Source organism: Centropristis striata, chromosome 16 (genome assembly GCF_030273125.1).
Source record: "Centropristis striata isolate RG_2023a ecotype Rhode Island chromosome 16, C.striata_1.0, whole genome shotgun sequence".
NCBI classification, from domain to species: domain Eukaryota; kingdom Metazoa; phylum Chordata; class Actinopteri; order Perciformes; family Serranidae; genus Centropristis; species Centropristis striata.
The window spans coordinates 7,362,005-7,385,210 of record NC_081532.1 but is presented as its reverse complement, the minus strand read 5'-3'; the positions used below and the strand labels follow the sequence as shown (position 1 = coordinate 7,385,210).

At 41.2% G+C, this 23,206-nt stretch overlaps 1 protein-coding gene across 1 annotated transcript; it reads left to right on the top strand.

The window, feature by feature from the left end:
* Positions 1 to 149: 149 nt before the first annotated feature.
* map3k9 (mitogen-activated protein kinase kinase kinase 9) lies at positions 150 to 23,021 on the top strand. The gene is made up of 11 exons (XM_059353008.1): positions 150 to 798; positions 2,095 to 2,508; positions 9,413 to 9,593; positions 11,646 to 11,794; positions 12,063 to 12,238; positions 13,356 to 13,596; positions 14,137 to 14,259; positions 14,469 to 14,610; positions 16,318 to 16,430; positions 18,332 to 19,096; positions 20,315 to 23,021. The coding sequence occupies exons 1-11, from the start codon at positions 408 to 410 to the stop codon at positions 20,767 to 20,769; spliced, it is 3,150 nt and encodes a 1,049-aa protein (XP_059208991.1). The 5' UTR covers positions 150 to 407; the 3' UTR covers positions 20,770 to 23,021.
* The last annotated feature ends 185 nt before the right edge of the window (positions 23,022 to 23,206 follow it).

Below are 23,206 nucleotides of genomic sequence, written 5' to 3'. Positions count from 1 at the left end.
GAGTGACCAGCATTTGACGCTGAGAGGAGGGTGGGAGCTAAACTGTTGCTGACGTGTCCGTGCACCAATAGGAAGCCGGGGATGATTCGCACGTTGGTACAATTGGCTTAAAATAAAGACTCCTGCGACCGAGGAGTTACAGCCATGATTGGGTGCTGGATTGTGCATTGAAAATCATCAAACTGGAGCTGTTTGATGGCAGCCAGCGCGGACTGAAAGACAGACGATGCTGCAGAATGGTGCGTCCGGTTTCCTGCAGTGTTTATGTGCAGGATTAGCCGCTACTTAGCTCCGTGTGTGTATGTATATGAGTGTGCAGACGCAGGGCGCCGCCAGCCAGCCAGCCAACCAGCCGCGTCAGGTGGATGCGCCTGCAGTGATCCAGGTCGCCCCTATGGATCGCGTCCATGGATGTCTTCAAACCCGCTTTGGACAATAGTTTGAGTCCCAAGGCGTGCGTTTCCTCATCGGAAGAAGCTGAGGCAGATGTTTTTCGCTGGCCGAGACCGGAGAATGGCATCAGCGCGGCGCCGGATGCGCTCCCCGCTGCACCGGGCTTCTGGACGGCCGTGTTCGACTATGAAGCGACTGCGGAGGACGAGCTCAGCCTGCGGAAGGGGGACCAGGTGGAGGTCCTGTCCAAAGACTCCCTGGTGTCGGGAGATGAGGGCTGGTGGACCGGTATGATAGCGGACCGTGTTGGCATTTTCCCATCTAATTATGTGAGCAACGGGAATGTCATTCCGGAGGAAATACGCGACACCTCGGAGCAGCAGTACTCAGTGCCTCCTCTGCACCGTGAGTATCCCATTGTGCTTCATGGCCCGGGGTAATGAAATCAGTTGGTAAAACAGAGCACAGGGCTGCTGTGTCTTCCCCTTGTCTGCTGTCAGAAGGCCAGAGAAAGCCACGTTGAGAGTGCTGTGTCATGGTAGTCGCAGTGCACTCCTGTTGGCCTAGAAACAGGCTGGCCCAGGCATCCTCGCAGCTTCAGGACCATTATTCATCACACTGCCTGTCAAACACACAGCCAGCTGCGGTTAGTGATGCACCCAGCTTCAAATTACAATGCACAATGTGCGCTGCATCCTCAGCAGAAAGAATATACAGCAGCACATGCAAGTGCAATAAATGTAATATTATCATCACATATTGTATGAAACTTCTTTGTGCATTATTGGTGTGATATGCATTGCATTTCATGGTGGCTGCTAGTGTTTGCATCAAAATTGTGCTGCACAAAATGTCAAATTGCTTCTGCAGCTGAACGTGCAGCCAAGACTTCAGATAGATACAGTAAGCAAAATCAAAAGCACTGCACTGTGGGGTCCGAAACAAGGATGTTCTGCAGCAGCACAACTCCATTAGAAAATTACAAATCTTCTGCCACTATGTAAACATGAAGACGCTGATATAACATGTGTTTTAAGGCCGGACGACCCACATCAGCCCTGTTTGTTTGGGTGGAGCACACCGCCTCAGCTGTCTTTGTTGGCAGTCTCAGTCTTTGTTGGCTTTCATCTCTTCAGCAGCAGCTGGCCTACTTTCACATACCATCCCACCTGAAATATTCATCAAGGTCAGTCTGCCTAGTAGACTGGTAGGAATCCACACCATGAGACTTTACAGCCACAGGCGCACAGAGGCTCCTGTTCATAGCATCACACACACTTTCATTTAAACCTTTAAGAGGAATGGATCATCTTCCTTCCTTCTCCTTACATCCCAGGCAGATTTAAGGACAGATGCTCACCCTTGGGTAACAGCAGAAGGGGTAGCTCCACCACATCCTGTATTTGGGGCAGCAGGGTGGCTTAGTGAAAGCATCCTTCAACTCCGTGACCTGGTTTTGAGGTTCTGTGCTATTAAACATTTGCCTTCCTTAAGAGTAAAACAGTGAATCCTTACCAGCTCCAGACACACTTACCCTGACCTTTAATGTCCTTGTATTGGAGGGTTGTGTGTTAAAATGTAACTGCCCTGTGAAGATCAATATTGTGTCAAGGGATTGTGTTTGTTTTGGGGGGAGTGCTGATTTTTTTCTTTGTCTCTATAAATCTCATGTTTGTCCTCTATTCCTGCATCCCTCCGCAGTCCTGGAGATCGATTTCTTAGAGCTGACCCTGGAAGAAATCATCGGCGTGGGCGGTTTTGGAAAAGTCTACCGTGCAGTGTGGCGGGGCTCAGAGGTGGCGGTGAAGGCAGCGCGGCGGGACCCTGACGAGGACCCGGAGCAGACTCTGGAGAGCGTGCGCCAGGAGGCCAAACTGTTCGCCATGCTCAACCATCCCAACATCATGGGCCTGCTGGGGGTGTGTCTGCTCGAGCCCAACCTGTGTCTGGTCATGGAGTACGCCAGGGGCGGCCCCCTCAACCGGGCCCTCGCGGGGAAACGCATCCCTCCGTGCACGCTGGTGGACTGGGCAGTTCAGATCGCCCGGGGGATTCTCTACCTCCACAGCCAGGCCATCGTCCCCATTATTCACCGGGACCTCAAGTCCAGCAACAGTAAGATTCCCTTTTTATTGCCACACATTGTTATTTCTGCAGTGTTTCTCCCAAAAAGTTAGTTTATTTTAGAGTAAACAGAACATTAATCACCTCCAGTTTTGATAATCATTTTAATAAGAATTGCATGTAGAGCTGCAACTATTTTTATTTAGTGTTTACATGGCAGATTTGATCAAAGGAAAAAAAAATAATTTCCCATTACAACCTCCAAAAGCCCAAGGTGACATTTCCATATTGCTTTTGTCTGACCAACAGTCCAAAGCTCAAAGATGTTGCATCTACAATTTTAAAAAACTAAAGGAAAAACTGAATACTCTCTATTACAGAAGCTGGAACAAGCGAATGTTTAACTTTTCTTCACTGGAAATGGCTTCAGCAATAAATCAATTATCAAAATAGTTGCAGATTACGTTTTTGTAAAAATCTATTTAACAAATAGTTTCAGCTCTCTCTTCATATTTATCTGTTTTATATATCATATATCATAGTTTTACACTGGGTTTTAAGTCAGACATAAGCAAGCAGCTTTGAAACACCGCTGTGGGGTTTAGCAACTCCTATCCAACTCCTAATATTTATCGATATAATAAGGTGAATTACAAGCTCGCTGATCAATATTTATGATCAGAAAGCAGAATGCCAAAGCCATGCCCTATGCCGCAATGTTAACATAGGTAAAAAATAAGTTGTTTATCTGTAAAATTTAAAGGGTTCATCTTTGGCCTATACTGCACACATCCACCAAGTTTAATGAAAATCGGGTTAGTATTTTTTCTGTAATCCTGCAGACAAACAGACAAACAACCATCCAAAAACATTAACCTCCTTTGCTTGGGCAACAACTTTTGTTTAAAGCCTTAGTCCTTTGTGTCTTTAGTGTTTTCTTCTGCAACTTTTAGGGTGAAACTTTTATCAACTGGATACAAAATCAAGAAATTGCTGTATCATCAGGTTTGTGGCAAAACTAATGGTATGCTGTAATGGACTGTAATACAATTATGGATAGCATAGTGGCCATTTATCTTAAGAGGGAATGTTTTTTTGTAAATACATGCAAGATAGAAGGTTGTTTTTAAACCTTGTCAAACCCCTGCAGATTTATTTTGTATTGGCTGTGGGACTTTATGCACCTTTAATGAAGCAACCCCATGTTTATTGTGTGCTTTCTGTAACATGCTGTGATGTGCAGTGTTGATAATTATGTTCAGAAAAGAGAGCAGAAAGCAAAAGGAGTTTGCATGTATGTTTGTGGAGCGGTTGTAATCTTGCATTTTACCCAACTGGATCCCCTAAATCCCAAGCCTATTACTGAGGATTTGCCCAGTGCTCTGCCCAGCCGGCTCCCTATTGGAGGCTGCACTGATACATACAACCAGCTGCTCATCCGCCATTGGCCCTTTCTCTGGTGATCAGCTCAGGCGCTTCACTTCCAATAGGCTGCTTTAAAGTGTTAAGTCAGTCTAACTAGTTGCCATCCTGGGCTGTCAGGGGGAAAACCCATGGCCTCTCCACAGTACAGGACAGGACAGTGACAGAGCAGCATGCCAGGCTTCTCTTTTACTTTTACTTTTAATCCATGCAAGTGTCTAATCCAGAGGTTTCTGTACTTTCCAAAATAACCTCTCAGGCTTTTTTTGTGATTAACATCCACTGTGTCAGTGGTTCCCAAACTCGGGGGCGTGACCCCTAAGGGGGGCCAGGGTTACAAAAGGGGGGGGCGTGGCAAGGCTAAATTGAAATCATTTCATTGTTCTCCAATGCTGCATTGTAAAAAATATAATCTGTTTGATTTACTGTAAAATACCGGCAGCTGTGGTTACCAGAACTTCACTGTAAAAATTACAGTGAGTGGATTTTCTATTCTAAATTTAAATGTAAATATCAGCAAAAACTGTAATTTAGACTGAATAATGCTGTTATTTTTAGGGTAATTGTGTCTTAAAATCAAACATCATGCTATTTCTCCATAAATTTTGCATGAAAATTTTATATTTTTACAGCAAATATGTGCGTTTCTTCCAGTTTATGACAGAAAAAAGTAAAAGTATTGTGCTATTCTTTGATTTACAGTAATTAAAAGTGTCTACTATGGTGAAATACAATTTTTAATTTTACGCCCTATGTCTGATGTAATTTGACAGTGTTTTACTGTTTCGAAATATTACAAATCCAAAAAACAAGGATGAAAAATTATGACAAGACCATTCTTGCTTGTTGTGTGGAGGCCGCCTTGACTCGAAAGTATTTTTTAGATAGAAAAGGGGGGCCCAGTAGAAAAACTTTGGGAACCACTGCGCTATGTCATCCTTCCTGCATAATATATGATTAAATCTGTGCATCATTTTTGATGTAAATCAGTTTCAGACCCCATTTTCTTGGGTTCTTTGTGGGGTCCACACCACTTTGTTGAGAAACTCCGGGCTACTCGGTGGTTGCAGAAGTGGCCCAGGATGTGGCACACTGAGATCCCACCCTGTGACGCATCACTGTGGTTATGAAGCGGTTGGTGGCAAAATCACGAAGCTCGGTTACTATAAAAGTCACAAAAGTCAAGATTTCTTTCTTGCATCTCATGTACAGAAACCTACCCGCTGACAGTTTATTTTAGCCATGTTGTCGTCATGGTTCTAAAACTCCAGAGTGAAACATCTAAACTACTGGAAGGTTTTTCTTTAGATATTTCTATAGTTACTCATGATGCCCAAAGGATATATCCTGCAAGACTTTGATGTCCTCCCTAACTTTCCCTATTGCACATTTTATGAGGTTTGTATATTTATGAGTTTGGTTTTTTTTGTTGTTGTTTTTAAGATTTTGTCTTTATTTGGAATTACATTTCAATAGCACATTACACAGCCATCACCATTATGATGATTGGCATTGTAATCCATATTTTCAGATTTTTATCTAGTTATAAACAGAAACGAACAGAACTTGGGGGTGTTTCCATCTACAGCAAGTAGAACAGATTAACAATAAAAATGAAAGTTACATAATATTTAACAAAAGAAGGGCGTGTCGGGGTGATATACAATCTCCACTTCTCCCAGATTTCCTCAAATTTGGCTTTCTGAAGCCTCACAGAGAAAGTGATTCTTTCCATTACAAAAAAATTGTAGATGATGTCATACCATTCGTCTTTCGAATGGCTGTCTGGCTTAAGCCATTTCCTTGTTATCATATTTGTTTTTAGTGAAATATCTTAACAAATATTTGATGACTTGGAGTAAAATTTGGTTTTCACATTCTTTTTTTTCATCTCATACACCACATCTTGATGTTTCAGACTCCTTGTAAAACAGTGATGGGTGAGGTGTACTCTGTATACCTAGACATTCAGAACATTAATATAGCAATAAATACATATTTATTATGTAAATAAATATCTGATTAATGGTGTCGTAATGCCGAAGAAGTTTCACTCCCTCTGCGTGTGTTGTAATCAGAAGTGTTGGCCCTTTAGGGATTAGCTCAGTGGTTCTCAACCAGCTGTCTGAGAACCCACAGGGGTCCTTGTGGAAGCTCCAGGGGGTCCACGAGGAAAATGTGGAACAGTTTATTTTCTCTATTAATTCACTTTAGAAGTGAGCCCAATGTGAGTAAAAGCCAATACATACTCTGCAAGAACAGAGAGATTTGTTTTCTCTCCCTGGGCTGCAAGAACAGAATGATGTCATTTTGTTCTTGCAGCCCTTGGAGAGAGAACAAATTTCTCTCTTCTTGACACATCATCTGGGCAGAACTTTTCTCTTGTGTGGTGTCTGAGAGCTATTGTGTGATTGGTCAGAAATTTGAATTTGAATGAGACGTGTGCTTCAGTGGGAGGGCCCTGTGAGAACTTCCCAGGAGTTCTTCAGTGGAGTTTCTCGTGAAGTATGAAATAGATTTTTTTCCTGTTCTTGTCACCTCGAGAACAAGGACAAATTTCTCTGTTCTTGTGGAGTATTTAAAGGGCTTAAGAGTGACTTTTCTGTTCATAGGTTTCCTTTCTTTCAAAGTTATCTCCTCAACTGTAACCTGACAACTATAAAGTACTTCATCATATCTAACAATCAAAATCCTGTCAGGTGGAGGTTCCTGAAGCAAAATCAGTAGTGACCTAATTTGTATCAATTTTTTTTTTTTTTTACACAAATGTATTACCAAAGTGAACCGTTACAGATAACAACACAGGAGCAAAATAGACATTTTACAGAAATATGCAGTAGGGTTTTTGAAATAAAAGTACTTATAGTTATATACTCAAACAAGTTCACTTAATATTTTACATTTGGAGCACAGACTTAAAGTTTTCACAGCTTTTTGGTTGCAGCCAGCAGGTAAACATTGTTTTAAACTAAGTTTTAATCCCAAAAGAGGAGGAATTTCTCAGAGGCAGAAAGTGAAACGCTGACTTCCAACAGCTGCAACAGAACAAACTGGTTTTGTTTGGCAGCATAAAAAGTGAAAAGGAAGGAAATCAGTGGTGCTGTCAGCAGAGTAGCAGTGGAGCATTAAACTCCTGGTGAGGTTGGAATATTTGATTTATACATTGTGATATATAAAGCCGACTAGCCTATATAATATGCAATTATTATTATTATTATGATGGAGAGATATTATTCACTTCTTTACATTTAGTTAGAATTCTGTCCCAGTCAGAGGAGCGTGTGGCAGCAGTGATTGATGCTTCGGTGTCTGAGACAGATAACGGTAAATAGCAGAAGACAACAACATTTAATGGCCTCAGCTTGTAGCCTGTTTAAAGAATTTCAAGGTTGCAGGGTGTATTTATCTTTAATGAGGTTTTAATGATAAATGATGTAGCCTCAACATGCTTTGGTTTGTCACCATTAAAAACAACACAACGCAGAGTTTTATCAGCTCCAGGCATCTAAGATCAATTCTGAAATATGCGTTCACGAGCTGAGAGCAGTCGTGAGATCTGATCGTACCCTCCACTCACGTCCAAATTGATAAATGCCGAGCCTTGCATAGAAATGACCGTGCACCCACTTTACGCTCACTTTCTATCGTACGCTCGTTTGATAAATGATCATCATGTTTAGCAAAATGCAAACAACTTTGCTTAAGTATGTAGAATCTCTGCATCTTATTGTACACAAACTGTCACTGCTCTGTTATATAGCACTACCGGCTCCTCCCACTTTGTTCGACAAAGCCGGATTGCAATGTGAATGGATGCCAATTTTACAGTGTTGTTTGCATTATTAACACACATTAGTGCAGCCGCCATTTCCACTCAGCCATCATCATGATTGCTTGTGACGTCAGACGTGAGAGCTGTGTCGAGGCCATTCCAAGGCCAGACTGAATTAAGTTCTTAACCCTCTGAAATTTTGGGCTCTTATGTCGGTTAAAAAAATCTGTTAAAAAATCTTCACCATGCCATGTTGGTATCAGTTTTTTCAGCGCAACCTCACCTATATCTCCTGATAATTAATGATTAACTTGATCAAAATTTTGAACCCAAAAGAAACAAAGGAAAACATAAAATCTAATCTAAACATAATTTTCAAATGTTTCACACACAGAAAGGTACATGTTGCAAATATGAACACAGGTTGCAAATATAACATATAACAGGTAAAATTAGGATAATCTCTAGTTCTATATTTTTATACTAAATATATTTCACATTATCTCCGGGTTTACTTGGCCGAATATCATCAAAAAAAATCTGGTATGGAGTTTCAAGCCAGAACTTTAGAGGGAAGCTGATGGCAAGACTCCACTATGCTTCATTTTTATGTATTCATGTCATGAAAAAGTAATGTGCAGGTGGTTTCATGGACTCGAGAGGGTTAAAGTCGAGTACAGCACCTTTTAATGTGGTCACAACTGAATGAAGCAGCATGTTAACTGAAAATCTTTTACCTGTATCCACCAAAATCTGTGTGATCTTGCAGCAAACCTATTTATAATTAATGTTTCAAAAACAAAATGTGTGATAGCACCAAAATAATACTCAGTCATTTGTCAGTTAGCAGTCCAAATCACTTAATCCACATGGTTTTGTTTTGTTTTTTAACCTTCAACCTTTCAACTACCTCTGCTGCCTCCATTTCACATAACATGCCGCTGAGTAGATGCTCTTATCTAAAGCACTGTGCATTACACTGAGTGCATACATTTGGAGCATGATTGGCCTCTGGGGGAATCTGCTGTGTTTCATGTTCTACCTCTCGAGCTACACGGGAGCAGAGTTTACTTACGCCACATGTTTGGGTTTTAGTTTCTGTGGAAAGTGCCTCTGTGGCATTAGAGACACATGAGCAGCAGATGAAGGGGCGCTTGATGTGCACCGCAGCCTGCAGACACACCCTCTCCACCGGGCACAGCCACAGCAGATGGCCTGGCATTGTGGAGCTGAATGGGGGAGAGAGAGCATGTGGTTAGGAGGAGCTCTTCTCTGTGCATGTTGGGAATGGGTTGTTTTTTTAAGATCCTATCAGAGCGAATGGGTGTGTCGTAACAGTCTATTTCTGTAGTTTAACTGTAGTATTGGTGTTTGTTTGAGATGTGAGATCATTAGCATTGATCAAGGCCGGTGTTTCTCATCTCTGTTGTAGTGGCTCACTGTTCTCTTCGTTTCTCTGTTTGTTCTCTTTTTCTCTACTCTGCTTTTATCCTTCCGATCCTTTCATCATGGCCTCCCACCAACCGCACCCTGTTTTGTTCATCACCATGTTTTGCGTTTCCTCATGCATTTGTGTTTTATCGTGGGTCTGATCCTCCTCCCGTTGCTGCCAACCCTCACCACCTTAAAAACCTTTTTTACTTTACCGCCAACCCGCCTGCCAATCCGAACCCCCCTCACATCCTCCAACCCTCCTCCCCATCCTCCCCAACCGAAACCCCCCCTCATCACCTCCCGCTCCACCTCTACCGACCGCTCCAGTCCTGATCCTCGAGAGGGTCGAGATGGAAGACCTCAGCAACAAGACTCTGAAGATCACAGACTTTGGGCTGGCTCGAGAGTGGCACCGCACCACCAAGATGAGCGCCGCCGGCACCTACGCCTGGATGGCGCCCGAGGTCATCCGCTCGTCTACGTTCTCCAAGGGTAGCGACGTTTGGAGGTGGGCAGCGGGAGAAGGTGGCTTATGCAGCAAACAGACTGCACCAGGTGGTAGAAGTGATCTGACCAGAGAGAGAATCAGTTTACCCAACATGCACGAGAAAAAGTTCAGCTCTGGCAGCAGTTGCTATAGTAACAAAGCAGACTGGCACACGAGGAAAAGAACAGAATGTCGTGTGCTGTGAGACGGGTACGAAACTAGATGAGGCTAAAGAGTACATCACTGTAATACGTTGTACAATATAATATAGCTCGATGTACTTGTGCAGCACCAAAGGTCGTCACAGGGGATCTGGTTTTTCTCTCTTATTAGAAAAAGGCATTAACGCAGTGCAGCGTGATCTGCCACTGTATATTCTAATAGTCCTTTTCCACTTCAAGGTTCAAGACTTTAATTTGGAACGCAGCCACAGTGGCAGGTGGAGAAAAAAGTTAATTTCCAATCCTGTATTTATATGTGCTGTAGTTTCCTTTAACACCATGTATCATTATTTTCACTTCTCTTCTCTCGACAATCTGTTGTGTTGCAACAGCATTAACTGTCCAGTTCAGCTATTCCTGACTGAGAGTGGGGTTTCCCTTTTAAAACAGGATTAAAGTGTGATCAGTGAGCCATGAGACGGCAGCAGGCACTATAGACAAAAGTCCTCAGGAGTGCCGACCATGGAGGGGAATTACTCAGTGAAGAATAAAAATTGGTCATATAAGAGACTCATTTTAACAATTTGTTTTAGCCTGTTTAGGTATCATGAGTGGGGTTTGCATTAACAACACAGAGAACATGAAAGTTTAAAGGTTCTGTGTGGAATTTCCCAACACATCAGTCACATTCCCATTTGGCCAGTTGGGCCCTCACTAGGGCTGGGTGATATGGACCAAAAGTAATATGCAGATATATTTAGGCTGAATATCAATATACGATATATATCCTGATATTTTTATCTCAAAGTGAGAGCAAATGTTCAGTCAAAGCCAAATATGACATGTCACAAGTAGTTTTATTAAAACCGTTTATTTAAGTGAACATAAATACTGTATAACAACGGTATCAGCTCCATAAAGTGCGCATTTAATTAAAAACATATCTTAAATAAAAATAGCCTATGAATTAAAATAGGCCAATCTTTTTCTAAAATAAATATATTTAAATTAGAAAAGAATAACGAACATTACAAATATGACAAACCCAAGTAAGGGCAGCATTTATATATAAATAAAGAAAAAAAATTAGAACTATATCGATATATGTGATATCGTCTAATTCCACATCACATTTAAAAATATATCGATACATTTTTTATATCGATATATCGCCCAACCCTAGTCACATCCTTTAGTTTTTTCCGGAAAAAACACCACTTTATATAGAAATCACTCTACAGGTTGCTGTAGGCAACTGAGAAGGTCAATTAATGTATGTAAATTGCTTCATATTGTACCTTTTTAATGTCTTTAAATGTTACCAGTTCCAGTATTTGCAGGTATTATTTGATCCCCGTCTAGTGTTAAATTGCTCACATTTATAATACCTGGGCTAATAGATGTATAAACTTCTAGATAACTATAAAAAAATCCCCAACTTTCTTATGTTAACACACTTCCCCCTGCTTTATGTTATTTGTTGCTGGTCATTTACCCACAGTGCATCAGTGTGTGTTTTTATGGACCCGTCAGCCGCTGCACTACGCTGTTGAGATTTTCTTATTTTGAGCTTATTCTGTCTCACCTTGATATTTACATGAGCGCAAAATAATGGCGTTCTAATCCCTTTTTGACATTTACTCAAACTGCGTGCTTCGCTGTCAACTCCCACTATTTTTCAGCAAACATCCTGCTTGACATTCATATATTCCTACATATATTTATGTTCAGAACCAGACTGTTGTGTATTGTGCAATAGGTGTTTTTACACTTACACCAAGCTCCTTATCTCAGGAGGATAATGTAGTATGAAAGGTAAACGGGGTGTTTATCCAAATTGTGTTTATGTTTATTCTCAGATTCATTCAGCAGCTTTTCTTTCCCTTTTTTCTTTTTTTTCTGTATACTTAAGTTATGGCGTACTGTTATGGGAGCTGCTGACAGGAGAAGTCCCATTTCGCGGCATTGATGGTCTCGCTGTGGCTTACGGGGTGGCGATGAACAAGCTGGCTTTGCCCATTCCCATGACCTGTCCTGAGCCCTTTGCACGTCTTATGGAAGGTAAATGGAATACTTTTCTGCTGCAGGAGAAGCATTACCCTCCAAATTACATGGAAATGATCTGAACTGTGTCAGTTTGAATGCCAGAAAGATTCAATTGAACATTTATTATTAAATTAATATAGAAAATTTAGTTTATCCACTGAGCAGCTTTGGATAAACAGAATATTTTATCACTTTCTGGAAGCATTTAAAGGGCCAAAATATTTTTTTTGCTGAGGCAAAATTGGCCCGAGTTTTTGAAACTGCTTTTCATCTTGTGCCACAGAATGCTGGAGCTCAGACCCTCACTCACGGCCGCAATTCACAACTATCCTGGACCAGCTGACGGCCATCGAGGAGTCTGGCTTTTTTGAGATGCCAGCAGAGTCCTTCCACTCTCTGCAGGACGACTGGAAACTGGAGATCCAGGAAATGTTTGATCAGTTGAGGATGAAGGAGAAGGTAAAGATGAAGCAGCTTTTTTGTAATTGTAATTGTCATTTATTTATTTCAAAACAGGGACAGCGCACAATAGGACATTAATCTTGTACAACAAGAGGATATGCATTGTGCCAGGTTCTAGCGGATTGTTATTTTCCACCTGTAGTCCCTGGGCAGGTTGATGGAACAGTACATAGAAAATGAGTATAGAAAAAGAAGTAAAATTACAGAACAAGGCAAAGAGACAATATATAAAATAGATAAATTGAAACATTGAAGCAAGATTCAACAGGACAGGACAGGCTGCCCCCAACACACACACACACACACACACACACACACACAATTCATAAATGTGTACACTCTTGTCTTGACAGTAGCCAACGCTTAGCAAGATGTGAGAAGGCATGGGGACTTGGAAGAGTATTCCATTGAGTCATGGCAATGCAAGAAAATGATGACTTCCCAAATACAATTGCTTTGGGGTACACTACACTCACCCCTTGTAACTAGGGATGTCCCGATCAGGTTTTTTTGCCCCCGAGTCCAAGTCCGAGTCATTTGATTTTGAGTATCTGCTGATACCAAGTCCCGATCCAATACTTCTATAATACATTTAAAAAATTAAGAATGCCACTTGTTGAAATTCCCAGTTTACATACCTCACAGTTTGCAATCGCAGTGTTATTTTTGTTCACTTTAAAATACTTCCAGACTGCAGACATACTCGCGCGTCGGTTTAAACTGCTGCCGTGTTGTTGGTTTTTTTCTTCTTCTTGTAATGGCGACGGCACCAACTTTAAGGTGCATTAGCACCACCTAGGTTGGAGTGTGTGAACTTCTACCTCGCTTATTGACATGCAGCCTGCAGTAAAATGATTTCATGCTGAATATACATATATCCGATCCGTGATCGGAACATAATGTCCGATTCCGATCAAGTCTGAAACCATGTGATCGGTCCCAAATTCCGATCACGTGATCGGATCGGGACATCCCTACTTGTAACAGTTGTTGTTATTGACTTCTTTTAGGTTGAGTTTAGGCTCTAATACTAGTACTAAAATACTATTTGTATTAGGAGGTCGGATTTCATCGTTTTTTTCCTTCACTTCTTTTTTTATTTTTGTCCGATCAGGAGCTGCGATCGTGGGAGGAGGAGCTGACCCAAGCCGCACTGCAGCAGAAATGCCAGGAGGAGGCGTTGAGGAGGCGCGAGCAGGAACTAGCCGAGCGGGAGATCCACATTCTGGAGCGAGAGCTCAACATCATCATTCACCAGCTCTACCAGGAAAAGCCTCACGTGGAGAGCAGGCAGGGCAAGTTCCGCCGCAACCGCCTTAAACTCAAGGATGGGAACAGGATCAGCCTGCCTTCAGGTACTGCACACACACTGTGGTGCTACAGCGTCAGTCAACAACATGCACAAACATGCACAAACATACAGAGCATATCATCTGGAACGTTTGTCATTGTATCAATTACATTTTAGTTTAAATGTTGCCTTCTTATAGGTTACATTCACACTGCAGGCTACAGTGGCCCGTATCTGATTTTCTTTTGCTCATTTATGACACAGATCTGATTTTTCATAACACAAATCACATGGAATCTGATTTCTTTTTTTCAAACTCACCATTTCACTTAATTTCATGAAATTTTTCATTGTTATGTAGTCCTTAAAAGAACAAAACAATGCCATTGCTTTACTACAGGTGTTATCTGGTTCATGTCTAGCTTTACTGTCTGTGTGGGTCATCTGCTTAATAACACAGGGTCACTGCCAAATACTGTAAAATACATACAATTTGTTGTTGGAGCAGCTTTCAAAAGTCCAGTGTTTATTATTAGATTAGATTTTCTAAGAACTGTGTAAATCATATTCTTAATTTCTATTTTTTTTTCTTATTCTAATTTAGATTTTCAGCACAAAATCACAGTGCAGGCGTCTCCCTCACATGATCGGCGGAGGAGTTTGCTCAGCAGCAGTTCCAGTCCTCCCAGTAGTCCTCAGATGCTGCCTCGCCTGAGAGCCATCCAACGTAAGCACCATCAGAATCCTATTTATAATGTTGTTATTATTTATTCCTGAAAAAAATTACCATGGGGCACAGAAGTTGTATATTCTCCAAGGACCTCTAAATTCACTTGGTTTTCTCAGTTCAGTTATTATTCATTACTAGCTGTTTAATGTTTTCCCTTGATATCCATTCCTTCTAATGTATTCTTTTTAATACGTCTTGTTTTGCAGTCACTCCACGGGAGGGTTGTACAGCCTGGGGTCGCAACACAGGTTTTTATCAGGATGAAGAGGAGAGTGAGAGGAAGGGGTCCAGGAAAAAGGGCCGATCCCGCGGGTGTGGCCCCTACAGGGAGCACAGCGCTGATGCCAGGTGAGGAGTAAAAAATCACCACAGAGGGATCCATAGATTCTGGCCATACAAAACAGCAACTTACCACTAGACCCACAGTATCTTATTTTAGGAGCAATCCTGGATGGGGCAACAGATAAAAGTAAGATTACATTTTTGCATATTTTATTATTGGTGGCAAAAAAAATGCTCAAACCGCTGCCTCCCACACCGTCTCAATGGCAAGAGCTGTTAACGAAGGTGTACATGATGCAAAAAGTAACTGCAAAGCTCCATCTGAATTTATATACATTTTTTAATTAATGGGCTCCGATTATTACTTATTTTAAATTACAAGAGCAATAAGGTACCTTGATGAGTAAATTACAAATCATTTTACATATTTATTTTTTTCCCTCTGTGTTTCTTCCTGTGTGTTACCATCATCTACAGTTTGTATGTTTGTTTGCCGAAATGTGATTTATTGTGTATTGATTGTATGTAATATTCAGATAATGTCAAGCTTGAATACATTTTTTGTAAAAAAAAAAAACACCACAGCTCGATTTAATCAGATTTTTAATCCAGAAATACCTTTACACACTTTCTCTAGATAACCTTGATGTTTTCAGATATGTCTTTTAATATAATAGATTATGGAAGAAATATCCTGTCTTTATTCAAGAGTGTAGATTTTCAGTAATAAAATTGTACGTAATTCAGAAAATTTGATAAAAATCTAAAATAGATAATCTCTTTTTAGGATTATTTTAAGATTAATTATACATAAATATGCTGCCGTCTTAAATAGGTGATGATTCAAATAGCTGGCTATTATGGTAAATTGGTGTATTTTAAGAGAGAAGCAGTTTTACAAACAGATGATATACTACCTGCCCCTACAGCGCTCAAAATGGGCGAAGGAACGCACCCAAGACACGGCATCTGTCATTTCATTGGTCCGCACTCTAGCTGTCTTCCTATTGGCCGGTGAAACACACTATTATAAGCACAGGGGAGGGAGCAGTTACCTCAACCTGAGAGGACGTGCTTGTTTGAGTGCGAGCACAAAAGTTTTGAGAGCGCAGACTTTAGATTTGAGCATGTGAACCTTAGATCTGAGCAAAATGTTTGTGTCCAAGAAGAAGAAATGTGAGCACAAGCATGTGATTTTTGAGTTCAAGCAAACATTTTGAAAGAAAGCAGCAGAAATCTGAGTGTGAGCACAAAATGTGAGCATGAGGAGAACAAACCTGAGCACGAGAAGGAGCTGTTTCACTCAAAAGGAATAAAATTGTGCTCTTAAACTGAAAATCTACGCTCTTGAATAAAGATAGGATATTTCTTCCATAATAGATCAGTTAAGTTGAATATAGTAAGGGTTTCTTCTAGAATTGTCACGATACTAAAATTTTCAACTCGATACCGATACTCAGGAAAATATTCGATACTCGATACCATTTTCGATACCACAAGGATAAAAACAAAGACCCCAAAATTCAACAGAAATATTTTTATTAACAAGAAAAATGCAACATGTAAACATTAACAGAACCACAGGTTAAATATTTATAATGAAAAACAGTTGTGCAAAAAGAAACTGCAACTATGATAACAAGCTTCAGATTCTCGATACTTTTGAAAATGAGTATTGTATCCGGATACAACATTTTAGTATCGATACTTTTTTGAGTATCGATACTTTTGACTACCCTAGTGTCTTCTATTATTTCTGTCTTCATGTTTCAGTGTGAAGCCTCCCCATGAAGGCAGCAGGCAGCGGTCCTGCAGCGCCCCAAACCTTCGCAGATCCCCGAGACACAGTCCAGCAGTGCCTGGAGTGCCAAGCCTTGTGGAGATGGGTACGCCTAGTGGGCTTATTACTTCTATTTTATCTGGCCTACAATATGAACACTCCAGTTGTATGCTGAAGGTTAGAGAAGTGGCAGACAGACTGGAAAAACATGAGAGGGGAATGAGTGAGTGAGATACTTTGCTCCCACATGGCTCTTAGTGGTTGACCAGAGAAACTCACAGATGTGCATGTTTGCAGCTGTGTGAATGTAAACAAGCTGATCCATAAAAAGAATCATGCACACTCAGCAAAACAAACTTGGATAGATGGGATTCAAGTGTCAATGTCACAGCAGCAGCAGGCCTCGAGTCGCTTCAGAAGAATGGTTATATGATATTCAGGGATGTCCACTGTGCAGCAAGAACTATTTTGTCTGTAAGCTGATACTGGTTTTCTCATTCAATGGTTTCTATTATTTTCAACATTGTAGATTAATACCGAAGACATCAAAACTGTGAAAGAACGCATATGGAATTATGTTGTAAAAAAAGAAGTGTTAAACAACCAGAATATGTTTTATATTTTATATTTTTATAACGATAATAATATTAATTACTTAAATTTATATAGCACCTTTTAAGAAACCAAAGGATGCTTGACAATACAGTACAATACAGTAGGATGACTAAAAAATTGGGCACTGATGACAGGTAGAGGAGGTTAAGTGAGTCCAAAAGCCTTTGTGAAGAGATGGTGCTTGAGAAGTTTTTTTGTAAATGTCCAAGGAGGCAGCATTTCGGGATTTGGCTGGGAGAGAGTTCCAGAGGGTGGGGGCTGCGGAGCTGAAGGCACGAGCCCCAAAAGTTTTTAGTTTGGTGCCAAGGGGACGGATGAGCAGACCTGTGTCAGAGGGGTGGAGGGGTCAGTGAGATATGGAGGGAGGGGTGAGGGCATGGAGAGATGTTTTTTCCTTTTGCTTTGATGGCAGCTTTGCACGCTTCTGGTATTCTCTCAGTCAGATTCATGAGGTTTTCACCTGGATGGTTTCCAGTTAACAGGTGCAACTTGTCAAAAGTTAATTTGTGGAATTTCTTGCCTTCTTAATGTGTTTGAGACCATCAAAGCAAAAGGTGGCTACTTTGAATAATCAAGGTTCGTACAGGTGCTTGAAATCCTTGAAAATGCTTAAATTTAAATGTTGTATTTTCAAGGTTTAAAAAGTGTTTGGATTTTGGATAAAGTGCTTGTAAATGCTTGAAATTCCTACTGTATTTCTCTTGCAATCTGACTATATCCATCTATAGACCCCTTTTAGTATGTAAGTACTCCCCTAAAACATGCAATTTACAACAGGTGTAAGATACTGGAAAAGCTTGAAAATTAACCTTGAAAGTCCTTGAAAAATGCTTGAATGCTTGAAAGTGTACAAACCCTGAATAATCTAACATATAAAACATATTCTGGTTCGTTTAACACTTTTTTTGTTTACTACACAATTCCTTGTGTTCCATCATAGTTTTGATGTCTTCAGTACCATTGAATGAGAAGATGTGTCTAAATTTTTGACTGGTACTGTATACCAAAAAAAAAAAAAATCACTTGACACACATCAGCTGCACTCAGGTGATCTCCATTTCACTAACTGTGACACTGCTGGCATCAACTACCTGAAATTTTGTTGAATACGGTCAGTAACTTTAAAGGGGATGAATACTTATGCAATCATTTATTTTACCTGATATATTTTTAATTAATTGATACTATTTTGTAAAAATCTGTTTTCACTTTGATATTAAAGAGGGTTTTTTTGCAAATTCTTTTTAAAAAGGCCAAATTATATTGACCATGATTTCATGTGTAAAAGCAACAAAAAGGTGAAACATCCAAGGGGGATGAAGACTTTTTTTGGCATGGTATGCTGCTGTTTACATGCTTTTTATGTTAACATGTGAATGATTCTGTTTTTAGAAAATGAAGACTGCTGCTTCACCACTGAGCCAGGAGCAGCTTCTGGTCAGTCCTACCTCTGCATCCCCTTCCAGAAGGAGGGTCACACGGCTGCTGCTGCTGCCGACGGTGAAGGAGACGAGTACTGCCCCAGCGGCCAGCTTCCAGGGACCCCACCGTGCAGGAAGAGCCCCGGTGGGGGCCGGCGGTCCGAGCTGGTCCTGCTGGGCTGTGGAGCTCTGCTGGCAGCCGTCGGACTGGGCTGCAACCTGCTGAGTCTGGCCCATCCGGAGGAGAGCATCAAACCACGGTGGGAAGGTTTCTTCCACAGAACAGGGGGGCAGAGGCGGAGCACCAGCCCCCCAACTCGCAGACTGTTCCGGCGGGAAAGCCCGCTGAAACCCCCGGCGCCCACGCTGCCCGAGCGAGGCTTGCCCTCCTCTTACACGCTGCTGTCTTTATCATCAGTGTCTGACTGCAACTCCACCCGCTCACTGCTGCGCTCTGACAGCGAGGAGCTGCTGGTCTGCCGCCCCGCCTCACCGCTCAAACACTCTCCTCTCTCGAAGCAACAGGCCGCCCACCCGCCGGTCAACCCGCTGGTCAACACCCACCTAGAGAGCTTCAAGCGTAATCCTCGCCAGTCTCTCACACCCACGCACGTACCATCTGCCCCGAGTTCCTCACGCAGCCTCCGTCGAACACCATCAGACGGGGCCATCAAGAAGAGCTGCCCCTCTAATAATCTGGAAACATTGCCAGAGAAACCTGCATTAGAGAACACAGGTAACGTCTTGTGTCTTCTTACATTCCAACTAGATGCAAAATGAAGCAAAAATGTTTTCTTGCATGTTACTGTATCAACATTTCTTAATTTTAGGGGCACCCTAGACACCACATTATTACATTTCTTCACTAGTAGGACACTGCATTATGTTGTCTCCCATTAAGGACACATATTAGGGTACTTCATCGTATTTTCTTCATTTATATGCACCCATTAGTACATTGCATTTAGTTTTCTTCACTGAAAAGGCACCCTTAAAAGGACTTAATCATGTTTTCTTTTTTGAAGGACGTCCAAGGAACTTTATTACCTTGTTTCTTTTGTTTTTTTCTTCCCAAACATAAGGGAGCCCCCCCTGCCTGAGTCCTGTTTTCAATCCTTTTTGTACCCAGATCTAGAAAAAAAAATTATTATTATGGTTTTGCTTGCAGCCAATCATGGCAAGCATTCTTTGATTCAATGCAATGCAGCAGCAACCCACACAGTCTGTGGTGTGATACAGTCAGGCATGGCTCCTTTGTTATTTTATTTCTTGTGGTTTTGGTAAGCTTGTGGTCTTTGATTATGTTATATTATTTACAGGAATTAACTGATTAATCAAGAAAATCAAACCAAAACATTGGTCTAACCCAGTGGTTCTCACACTTTTTCCGTCATTCCCCACTTTGGACAAGGGGGAGTTTTCAAGCCCCACCTGCACCAACACAATGCTAATGAAATACGCAAAGCTTAACATTTTCAAGTTACATGTATCTAAATTCTAACTCAATAACATCAAATAAACCAAGTTCACTAACACTTGGTGATCGGTCTAATAAGCGGCAACACACAGCTATAAGGACGCTTTGATCTCACACACGCTGCATTTATAGTCACACACAAAAAAAAACATGTGCAGTCACTCTCTAGTCTAGTGCGCGGCCTTGCTCCATATTCCAGGAGACTGGATCTCATTTGCGGGTGTCATGGAGCCGCTATCAATTATGTGGGAGACTCCTGGAACTGTTGGGATGTCTGGATAAAGATAGGCATTAAAAGGAAAAGTTCCTCCCGTTTGGCGCACCCCACCTGTCACGTCTCTATTCCCCACCAGTGGGGTGCGCCCCACAATTTGAGAACCGCGGGTCTAACCCAATACATTTCAGTCTGGACATATCAATATAAGTTTACTTTGATTGTTTTTTCTTCTTTCTTTATTTCCTTTTTTCCAACAGCAGGTGTCTTCAGAGGGTTAAAAGAAGACTGTCCTGAGGTCCCCCGGCTCCCTGATCCAAATCTTGTGTTCCCTCCAACTCCCCGTCGTCGCTGTGCTCCTGAACGCCCCAAAACCCTTGACTTTGTGGCTCGTCCTCGGCCTTCACCACGAGCACGCTGCGACGTATTTTGGGCGGACGCGAGGCCCAGGGGAAACGGACAAAACCTGGGTAACGGCGACTCTCCTGCCCACACCTCCAGCACAGAGACTCCTCCGACTGTAGAGTTCGGTAGGGACCCGGCGGTGCTACCCACCCCCATGGAGGCCCCAACGCCCTACTCCCCCCGCAAGAGGGAAAACCTGTTGGATCAGCTGGATGAGGGACAGTGCCGGGATGGAACCGTCCCACTCTGCAGACCGGAAATCAGCTTTCCCAAAGACTCCCCGTACCGCTACAGACCTGGATTCTGGTCTTAACTCGGCCTCGGCCCAACACAAGGAGGGGACTGTCCCTGCTGTTAGCCTTTGGATTCATACAGGTCTGGGTCAATTAGTACTGACAAAAATGAATCTGTTTAGCTTTAATGAGTACTTAATGAGGGTGGCTCACCATTCCCCATCTACAATATTGTTGCTAAATTACAGGAAGACATTTACTGTGAATATTCAACCCTTTCGGACATTTGCTATATTGCCATTTGTGATAACAACCTCAGATGTGGCATCTAAAACTGGTAAAACAAACCATAGAAAGTATAAAATATCATTTGACCCTGATAGAGTGACGGAATAACACCTTTTTTCTTGAGTTTTCTCACTAACAGAAACCCTGACATTTGTCATTCAACATGTAAATTATTTATTTGGGAATGAACTCATTAATGGCTTGGTAGCATAACGCCACTGACAGTTTCACAAAGCTTTACATACTTTTCTTAATTTCAAGCTTGAGTTTAAGAATGTGCATTTAATGAAGTGCACTTTTGGAAAGCGTCATGAATGTAAAGCTTCAGGTTTTTTTCCATCGTCGAAAAACAAAAAACCCCTGTCTCTGATTATTTGTAATTTGTCTGTAAAAGCATTATGTTATTTGAACCCCTCTGTATGATTCACTCTCCTGTGTTAGTGGCTGATGGATTCCTGTTTTGTACTGAGCACCTGTCATCACCAATCACATGTACGCAGTAATATCCCAGGGACGGGGGATGCTGTTGTATAATATGAGCACTTCTTTGCATTAGTAACCCGCGGTTTTCAGCCCTGTACGGGGAACTGTATTAAAAAAGAAGAATGTCACTGCTGCTTGGGTTTGAACTGGGACCGAAACACTGTCAGGAAGTCACAACCAAACATATCATAGAACTCATTAATTCCCCATCGAGTTCATTCTTTGTTTGTGACCCCGTTAGAGCAGCTTGTTTGGATCCCGACTCAACAGCTTAGAAACATTTCTTCCAAACTAAAAAGGGAACTTTGTATTTGTAAATTGTCTGCCTCATAAACTGTTGACCGAGATAAAATGAGGGATGTAAAGTATGCAAGCGACAAACTGCACGAGTGTTGAATGGCACATGGGTGAAGCAGGCCCTGGTGGCATGTGGAAATTAATTCCTGGTTATTTGTATTTGTAACAATTGATTTAATTGTATTTATTGATCAATGTATCTTGATTTATTTTTATAACTTTTTGCCTTGATTTTTTTTTAGAGTTAAATGTAGCTGCAAAGAAGTGCAGCAACATTTGACTTGCTTCTTATTAATTTGTCTGTTTCATGCATTTTAAATAATCTTCAGATTGTTCTTTGGGTTTTTTTTAAAACATCTTTGTCAAAGGTGCAAGTAGTTTCAATCCGATGAACTAAATCTGGCACGATTAGTTCAAAATTATTTGGTATCTCAATTGTGAGAATTTGCTGCTTTTCTTTATCTTGTCTGATAGTAAATTGAAGGTTTTGGACTTTTGTCCTGCGAAAAACAAGCTAAAGCTGGGCTTTATTGAATTGTAACAGGTGTTATTTAATTGAGATAATAATCAACAGATTAATTAATTATGTCAACAATCATTGATTGCAGCCCCAAATCCAACTATCAAAAAGGTATTTAACCAAACTAAATGCATGCAAACTGGTTAGTTTTTGTTTCTGCATTTTGTGTTTGTCTGGACTGCACTGGTGTTATATTTATTTTAAAAGTTTTACCTTTTTTTTCAACCAACTTGACAAGAAAATTTATAATATTGAAGGAAGTGCCAGGTTACTGGTGCAGCCAGATGTGGCAAATCCTACTAATTATCTGTCAGATTATAAAAAGAGCTAATTAATTATCTGTTATTTGAAATGAACAAACAAAAAATTATCAGACTCTGGTCTTAATGTCCGTTTGTCTCATTCGAATGTTAAGTGACCTCTCAGCCTGAAGGGAGATTTGATCCATGTGACCTGATGTACATGTAAACGTGAAAGCTTTTTCTCTGAGGACTGTGCAGAATGTGATCATGCTCAATGTACAAACACATTATTTCAACTAAAAGGGTGCTAGTTGAAACAAAGCTCTCTTGTCTGAGGTGTAGCCAAGGTGTCATTATCTGTCTGAAATGTTACCACGAATAAGCTGATCTTACTGTTGCTGATGGACATTGTTCAGGTTGGGAACAATACTGTTATCGACTGACTTGTATTTGCACTGGAACACACTGATTTGAGTAAAATCATACTAAACAATACAACAAAGTCACCACGTCTTTTATAAAGCTCTGTGTTTCCCTGTTGAATTAATGGGTTAAAAAAGCAGAATAATCCATATTTTTATAATAACAAAGCATTTAGCAGCTAAAGCTAAGCCACATATTTCCCTCTGGAGTTGGTGGATGCTAGCAGTAGCTTCTTGTGTATTAGCATTTACGTTACATTCCAGT

Coding starts and splice junctions, on each gene's coding strand:
- map3k9 (XM_059353008.1), top strand. CDS start 408: ATGGATGTCTTCAAACCCGCTTTGGACAATAGTTTGAGTCCCAAGGCG. Junction 799..2,094: donor CTCAGTGCCTCCTCTGCACC/GTGAGTATCCCA, acceptor ATCCCTCCGCAG/TCCTGGAGATCGATTTCTTA. Junction 14,260..14,468: donor TCGCCTGAGAGCCATCCAAC/GTAAGCACCATC, acceptor CTTGTTTTGCAG/TCACTCCACGGGAGGGTTGT.